This window comes from Amblyraja radiata, chromosome 13 (assembly GCF_010909765.2).
Source record: "Amblyraja radiata isolate CabotCenter1 chromosome 13, sAmbRad1.1.pri, whole genome shotgun sequence".
NCBI classification, from domain to species: domain Eukaryota; kingdom Metazoa; phylum Chordata; class Chondrichthyes; order Rajiformes; family Rajidae; genus Amblyraja; species Amblyraja radiata.
Window position 1 is genome coordinate 26,681,739 of NC_045968.1, and position 8,941 is coordinate 26,690,679.

An 8,941-nucleotide genomic window follows, 5' to 3' on the forward strand; every position below is an offset into this window, starting at 1 on the left:
ATCTGATGAAATGTTATTGACTGAAAATGTTGCTGCCTGTCCTATTAAAATTACTTCCAGCATTGTTTTTCATTTAAGATAGACACAAAATGCTGGAGTAACTCAGTGGGACAGGCAACATCTCTGGAGAGAGGAATGGGTGACTATTCAGGTTGAGACCCTTCTTCAGACAAGGAACTGTATTGTTTCAATGCCAGCTGCCAACAAAATACCTCATCCTTCCTTCCATCCAAAAATCGAATGCTTTATCACTGATCTTTTATCCTCAGGCAATCCTACCTCCACGCCTCCACCCTCAAGTGTGCACAGTTGATGTCTACCGCCTCCCGAACATTCACAAGCAGGACTTGCTACCACAACATCTCCGATGCTGGGGTGAGCTGAGTCAAACAAAGAGAGGGTAAAACAGAAGGATTAATTCTGGATGGTCTATCAGGTGCTGTTAATCCCCAACAGGGTTCACAACATTTCTCTCTGCTGTTGTTGTCAGTAATGAATCTCTCCCGATATAGTCATCAGGACCTATTTTAATGTTGATTCCACTGGCACACTCAGTCCTGGTAGTACAAATAAATCAGACTTCTAATTGCTTGGCAATTGTAGTCTTTTGAAGTTTCAGATTTCTCAGCATTCTCCTCTCTAAAGCTATCAAAAAAAATTCAGGCTCTTCCACGCTCAGGGAATAATACTTTTTGATTTATTAATTCACAGGATCCATTGGAGAAACACCTCATTGCCACACCATGATTCCCATTGGTCGGATATTTAGCCTTGTCGTCATAATTGGAGCTAGTGTTCTGCTGTATGTAAGTTGGCATATGAAAACACAACAACATTTTCAAAAGAACATGGTAAGAATGTCACAAGTGGAAGATGAAGCTCCCATGGATGATCCTCATCCACACCTGGACCCTGGGATTATGTTTGTGGAAACAACAGACAAGGTGGAGCTGAAGCCATTGGTGATGTGCTCAGTGGAGTCTGCTGCTCGTCAAAACCCAGATAAACCAATCTATTTCTTCATGAAGGGGTTCAGTGGCAACTTGAGCCAATATCCCGAGCCTAAGTACAGACTCATCCCGTTGCTCTCCTCAATGAAGAATGTTGTTCTTCTACCTTTAAACGCTAACGAACTGTTTGATGGTACTTCATTGAAATTCTGGTATCAAAAGGTAAGCAACAAGAAGAAAATGTGATGTGTTAAATTATGGGTCGTCAAACCAGAGTAGGACCTTCTCAGTGGATTTTATGGCCCTGGGGAAGGCTGTAGAATAGAGGGAGCTAGGAGTACAAGTACATAATTCACTAAAAGTAACATCATATAGGTGGACAGGGTGGTGAAGAAAGCTTTAGACATAAAGATAGACACAAAATGCTGGAGTAACTCAGCGGGTCAGGCAGCATCTCTGGAGAAATGGAATAAGTGACATTTCGGGTCGAGACACTTCTTCAGACTGAGAGTCGGGGAGAGAGTAACTCGGAGTATGAAAAGGTTCAAAACAATTCTGAGGCAGCACCAATGACGAAGCAAAAGTGGAGTCCCCAATGATCAATTTTTGGCTGTGGAGAGGTGAAAACGATGAGACATGCTGACCTACATCAGTAAAAACATTAGGTATAAGATTTTAATGATGTTGCAGTTGCACAAGAAGTTGGTGAGGCCCCACCTGGAGTTTTGTGTTTGTTTTGATTGGAAAGATTGAACCTTCTGAATTTCGTAGTCGGCTGGGCAGTATTCTGCATATCGCCAACTTGGACAATTTAACATTTTTATCAAGCCAATTAACCTACAAACCTGTACGTCTTTGGAGTGTGGGATCTCAGAGAAAACCCACAATGGTCATGGGGAGAACGTACAAACTCCATACAGACAGCACCCGTAGTCGGGCTTGAACCCGGGTCTCTGACGCTGCATTTTGCTGTAAGGCAGCAACTCTACCGCTGTGCCACCATGACTGATTGAGTGAAGAAAAGCTTTACCATGATATTAACCAGGAAACAAGGACTAAATTATTGGAAGATGTTGGACAGGGTAGGAATTTGCTCTTGAAGCTAAGGAGACTGAGGATTGATCTTATAGACGTGTCTAATGTTGTTAGGGACCTGGATCAGGTGAATGCACATAATAGGATCATGAGGCCTGATTTTCCACACAGTGAATGGTCTGTCTATGGAATGAGCTGGAGGAAGTGCTTGAGGCAGCTTCTGACAGCACTTAAAAGACATTTGGACATGTACATAACAGGAAGAGTGTGCTTTGACTATTTTCTTTCTGGGAGTAAGTTGACTCAGTCTATCTGACATTTGCGTCTAAATCTAGTCTCCCTGAATAAGAAAGAATGCACACACTAAATGGAGTGCAGTAAAGTTGCACCAGGTTGATTCCTTGCATGGCAAGTTTGTTGTATAACAGAGATTGAACATCTTGGGCTAGTATTCACATGAGATTAGAAAGCTATCTCCCTAAAATGTCCAATATTCGTAAGCTACTTGACAGGGTAAATACTGAGATGATGCTTCCCTTGATTATGTAATAATAATAATAATAAATTGAATTTATATAGCGCTTTTCAGGGACTCAAAGTCGCTTTACCAGGCAAGGCCAAAAACAAAAACAAAAACAAAACGAAACAAACCAAAAAATGAGCAACAATTCAAGCACAGATGAAAAGGGAGGGGGACGTGGGGCTAAGAATAGGCAGAGGTAAAGAGATGGGTCTTGAGGCGGGGCTGGAAGATGGTGAGGGACACGGAATTGCAGATCAGTTGGGGGAGGGAGTTCCAGAGCCTGGGAGCTGCCCTGGAGAAGGCTCTGTCCCCAAAACTGCGGAGGCCGCCAACTCCACCATGTTAGCCCGCAATGTGGACGGAGATACGACATGGATACATTTTATATAACATGCTCCCTTTAGCTCCCACATAATTTCTTCCATTATCACACCCCATATCTCTCTAAACCTTTCCTGTTCATGTGCCTGAAAAATGTCTTTGAGTTTGAAGAAGGGTCTCGACCCAAAACGTCACCCATTCCTTCTCTCCAGGGATGTTGCCTGTCCCGCTGAGTTACTCCAGCATTTTGTGCTTGACTTTGAAATGCTGTTATTGTAGCTTCATCAACTAGTTCTCATGGCAGCTTGTTCCGTGTAGCCACCGTCCACTGTATGAAAAAATTGAGTCTCGGGTTCCTATTAAACCTTCTTCCATAACTTATGCCTCTTTTCATGAATTTTCGGACTGTGTTCATTCACTCTATCTATTCCACTCAAGATTTTACATACCTCTATGAGATCATCCCCCAGTCTCCTGGTGTCCAAGGAATAAAGTCCAAACCTGCCCAACTAGTTCAACAACATCATTCCCTATCGCTGGGTGACCAGAACAGAACATTATACACTAAGAGGGTTGCCACCAATATCTTGTACAATTGTACATATCCCAACTTCTATATTCAATTCTTTGACTGATAAAGGATTGTGTCACGAGGAAGAGACAAAAAGACTGCAGAAAGAACGACTGCATGTTCAGAAAGAATGGAAATTAAGATAATGAATTGAACTTTTTTTTGTCCATTATCCCACAGGTAAACCCAAAAAAGGAGAGGTATTGGACCCATGTGTTTGCTGATGGCTGCAGATTAGCACTGCTGTGGAAATATGGGGGCATCTACCTGGATACTGATATTATATCAATGAGGCCAATGCCGTTTACTAATTTTACATGCCCTCAGAATGTTGGAACTGTCAGTAATGGGGCATTAGGTTTCTCCCATAGGCATCATCCTGTTTTATGGAATTGCATGGAAGATTTTGTGGCCAATTACATTGGATATATTTGGGGTCATCAAGGCCCTAGACTGCTTACCCGTGTGCTGAAGAGATGGTGTCAGACGAATAATCTAGCTCCCTTCATTGGCAAAGAATGCAACGGCATCTCTTTATGGATCCGAGATCGGTTCTACCCAATCCCATATCCAGCTTGGAAGAAGTACTATACTCCTTGGAAAAAGAAGGATATAGAGCGGACCTTCTCAGCAACGTATGGAGCACATGTCTGGAATTTTATGAATTCCAACATTAAAAAGGAAATAATTGTTGGAAGTGGATCATTAATTGAACATTTTTTTCAGTTGTATTGTCCAACTACATACAGAAAAGTAATTCAGTTGAATCATAGTTCATGGTGATTTATGTCCTGGTGTTCTTGTTTTTAGTATGTCTACAATTGTGTTTTAGTGTTTATAAGTGTGTTTTAGTGTGGGGGGGGGGGTGAGGGCATAAATTGGGGAAACTGTGTTTTGGTCACTTACGTCGGTGGAAAGCGACTTTTCTCCTTGTTGCATTTCGCCCTCCCTCGTGGCCTAACAACTTGGATTGGTGCAGCCTTTCCCGGAGTCGTGGAGCCAGGCCATCCCCTGCCGGGGGTCGCTAGAAGAAGTGCTCCGATCGCTTGCCTGCGGAGTACGACATCCTGAAGCCGCGGTCTGCGGAACCTCTAGCGGCGGGCGCGGCGTGGACTTTCCATCGCGGAGCGGGTGAGCCAGAAGAAATGAGACTCCGACTAATAGATAAATATGACCAATTCTTAAAGAGTTGGTCTCCTTTCATCGACTTTTTGGAATCATGTGATGCAGCGGTACCATAAGGATTGCTGATTTCAGTTCATGATGTGGATGGATCTACATCTCCGAATATAGATTTGAAAAATTCTCTTTTAAGGGGCCTTCTCTTCTATTTCTACTTTCCACCTTTTCTTTTTTATTTTATTTTTTTATTTTTATTTTTTATATACACACTTCACATTTTTCTACTCTCTACCATCTATTTTTCCACTCTTTCCCCTTTCTATTGTTTTCTTTTTCTTGTCTTGCTTACTTCCTTCTCATAACATAAAACTAGAGGTTGTACATAGAATGGATTACGGTATGACATAGTTGGCACCTAAAATTAGGTGCCACTGTATTGTTTTGTATTGTATTAACTTCTAATAAAATAAACAAATTAAAAAAAAAAAAAAAAAAAAAAAAAAAGAGCTATGACCGTCGGCCTGCGGTCTATAACATCGTGAAGCCCCAGTCTCTGGTAGGAAGTGGCCGAATCGGGACCTCCAAGAATGTTCGTCCGTCGAAAACATCGGAAATTCGAGCATCCCGACGACTATACATCGGGCCATCCATAGGGGCAACTGCGGAGGGTTCATGGCCACGAGCACGGATGGACAAAGGAGGAGGACTGACAAAGTTATTGCCTTCCACCACAGTGAAGAATGTTGATTCCACTGTGGTGGATGTTCATGTTATATTCTATTGTGTATGGTTCTTTATTGTTTGTATGGCCGCATGGTAAATCAAATTCCACTGTACCCCAATTGGTGCATGTGGCAATAAATGTGAACTTGAACTTGATATTGTACAATGGATGAAAAAATTAACTTGATGGATTTTCCAAAGTTATAGTATAAATTGTATATATAATCTCCTTTGAGCACAATTGCAATTCATGACGTATTCATTTGTTACAGAGAAAGGTTGAACAAGTTAGGTCTTTATTCTTTGGAGCGCAGAAGGTTAAGGTGGAACTTGATAGAGGTCTTTAAAATGATGAGAGGGATAGACAGAGTTGACGTGGATAAGATTTTCCCACTGAGAGTAGTGAGGATTCAAACAAGAGGACATGACTCGAGAATTAAGGGACAGAAGTTTACGGGTAACATGAGGGGGAACTTCTTTACTCAGAGGGAGCTGTGGATAGCTTCCAGTGGAGGTGGTGGAGGCAGATTCGATTTTATCATTTAAAAATAAATTGGATAGTTATATGGACGGGAAAGGAATGGAGGGTTATGGTCTGAGTGCAGGTAGATGGGACCAGGGGAGAATAAGTGTTCGGCACAGACTAAATTTAAATTTCTTTATTTTTATAGCACATTTTTAGTCAACTTGCATTGACCCCAAAGTGCTTCACATAATTACATTCACACACACAGGCAAAGATGGGTGAAGTGTCTTGCCCAAGGACACACACAGGCAAAGGTGGGTGAAGTGGGTGAAGTGTCTTGCCCAAGGACACAACGACAGTATGCACTCCAAGCGGGATTCGAACCAGCTACCTTCCGGTTTCCAGCCGAACACTTAGCCCATTGTGCCATCTGTCGTCCCCGAGATGGCCTGTTTCCGTGCTGTAATTGTTATATGGTTACACTTTGCTTTCTGGCAACTGTTCTTTAATTCTGCATCCAAATCCAGTTCAGGTGCCATTTAAATTGGAATGAAACACCAATTTCGGCCAAAAAAAATGACACTGAGTGCTGGAGTAACTCTGCAGGTCAGGCAGCATCCCAATAGAACATGGAAAAGGTGACGGAGTGAGACAAAGGAGTTGCAGAATTGCGAATTGTGAAGCCAGAGGAAGGAATGTATGTGGAAGTTATGAAGGAGGTAGAAATAGGTACAAGTCCAGGGGCACAGTTGAGGAGGGGGGACGGGGGTAAGAGGAAAACGGGGTCTATTTCTGACCGTCAGTTTGTGTGATGTATCTCTGCAGTGAATTTGCAGCAGCTGTCCCACAGTCAACTCACCATAGACCAGTGAAGTACCTGCATTTTACAGGTCTTTCTGGCGAAATTGTATTTACAGAGGAAACAATAGCGATTTTTCTAAATACTGTATAGATCTGTCAAAATGTTACGTATTTTGTATTTGGAAGAATAATAAATCTGCTTGTGCTAAAAGAGTACAACGTGGCATTATTTTATAATTCAGGGTATGACATTGTAAAAAAAAATAAAGAATACAAAGCAAGTGAAATTGTTTCCAGGCAAAAGAAAAATTGATGTTAAGGGAATGGCTGATAAAACAGGGATGGCCTTTACTTTTCAATGTGGTAAATGATTGAAAGGGATCAGGAAGATAGAGCCCTTGATTCATTAATCTGTACTCTACAGAAACATGTCATTTTTGCCCCAATTTGTCCATGCCAACTTGGTTAGCATTCTGCGAGCAGTCAGTATTATGGTCGAGGAGGCACTGAAAGTCCTAATGCATATGAAGGTAGACATATCTCCCGGGCCTTATCAGATATATCTGAGGACACAATGTGGGAAGCTAGACTGGACATTACAGGGACCCAGGCAGTGATTTATGAGCTATTATTAAATATGGGTCAGGTGCCGGAAGACTGGAGGGTGACAAATGATGTATCTCTATTTCAGCAAGGTTGCAGGGAAGAACAGGAACTAGAGGCCTGGGATTCTAACAGCTGTGGTTTGAATGGTACTAGAGAGTATTGTGAATGATAAGATATACATGCATTTGTATTGACAGAGGATGATTAGGGATAGTCAGCATTGTTTTGTATGTGGGAGATCATGTCTCATGGATCTGATTGAATATTTTAAGATGTGATCATAAAGGTTAACAAAGGCAGAGTTGTGGATGATGCAGATATGGATTTCAGCAAGGTACTTAACACGGTACCGTGTGGTAGGCTGCTCTGGAAGGTTAGATTGCATGGGATCCAAGGAGAATCAGCCAACAGGATAGAAAATTGGTTTCATTAAAGTAGGCAGAGTGTGATGATAGAAGGAGTGATGGTGCAGAGCTGCTTGAAAATGACATCACAAGTCGAGAAGATGGTCAAGTTGGCCTTCAGCACATTGGCCTTCATCAGTCAGAGTAAGGTGTATGGAAGTTGAGAGGTCATGTCACAGTTGTATAAGATATTGGTGAGACCACATTTAGAGTATTGTATTCAGTTTTTGTCACTCTTTTATAGGATAGATGTTGTTAAGCTACTGTGAAAAGGGTGCAGAGACATTTATGAGAATGTTGCCAGGACTCAAGGGCCTGAGCTGTAGGGAGAGGTTGACCAGGCTAGAACTTTATTCCTTGGAGTGCAGGAGGATGAGGGGTGATCTTATTGAGGTGTATAAGATCATGAGAGGAATAGATAGCATAAATGCAGTCTTTTACCCAGAGTAAGGGAATCAAGAATCAGAGGACGTGGGTTAAATGCGAGGGAGAAAAGCTTTAACTGAGGGGCAACTATTTTTACTAAAGGGTGGTAGGTATTTGGAACAAACAGCCATAGTAGGTTGGTGAGGCAGGTATGATCACAACCTTTGAAAAACATTTAGACAGGTACATGGACATGATGAATTTAGAGCTGTAGGGAGAAAGCGCAGGCAGTGAAGAAAGCGAATGGTATGTTAGCTTTCATAGCAAAAGGATTTGAGTATAGGAGCAGGGAGGTTCTACTGCAGTTGTACAGGGTCTTGGTGAGACCACACCTGGAGTATTGCGTACAGTTTTGGTCTCCAAATCTGAGGAAGGACATTATTGCCATAGAGGGAGTGCAGAGAAGGTTCACCAGACTGATTCCTGGGATGTCAGGACTGTCTTATGAAGAAAGACTGGATAGACTTGGTTTATACTCTCTAGAATTTAGGAGATTGAGAGGGGATCTTATAGAAACTTACAAAATTCTTAAGGGGTTGGACAGGCTAGATGCAGGAAGAATGCTCCCGATGTTGGGGAAGTCCAGGACAAGGGGTCACAGCTTAAGGATAAGGGGGAAATCCTTTAAAACCGAGATGAGAAGCACTTTTTTCACACAGAGAGTGGTGAATCTCTGGAACTCCCTGCCACAGAGGGTAGTCGAGGCCAGTTCATTGGCTATATTTAAGAGGGAGTTAGATGTGGCCCTTGTGGCTAAGGGGATCAGAGGGTATGGAGAGAAGGCAGGTACGGGATACTGAGTTGGATGATCAGCCATGATCATATTGAATGGCGGTGCAGGCTCGAAGGGCCGAATGGCCTACTCCTGCACATACCATTCGCTTTCTTCACTGCCTGCTGCACCTGAATGCCTACTTTCAATGACTGGTGTACCATGACACCCAGGTCTCGCTGCATCTCCCCTTTTCCTTGTCGGCCACCATTTAGATAATA

General features: G+C 42.5%; 1 protein-coding gene across 1 annotated transcript; it reads left to right on the forward strand.

Annotated features, from left to right (window-relative positions):
- The first annotated feature begins 315 nt into the window (after window positions 1–315).
- Window positions 316–4,198, forward strand: LOC116979744 (alpha-1,4-N-acetylglucosaminyltransferase-like). Its single transcript, XM_033031499.1, has 3 exons — window positions 316–400; window positions 712–1,172; window positions 3,581–4,198. Exons 2-3 carry the CDS (start codon window positions 744–746, stop codon window positions 4,181–4,183), a joined length of 1,032 nt encoding a protein of 343 aa, XP_032887390.1. The 5' UTR covers window positions 316–400; window positions 712–743; the 3' UTR covers window positions 4,184–4,198.
- The last annotated feature ends 4,743 nt before the right edge of the window (window positions 4,199–8,941 follow it).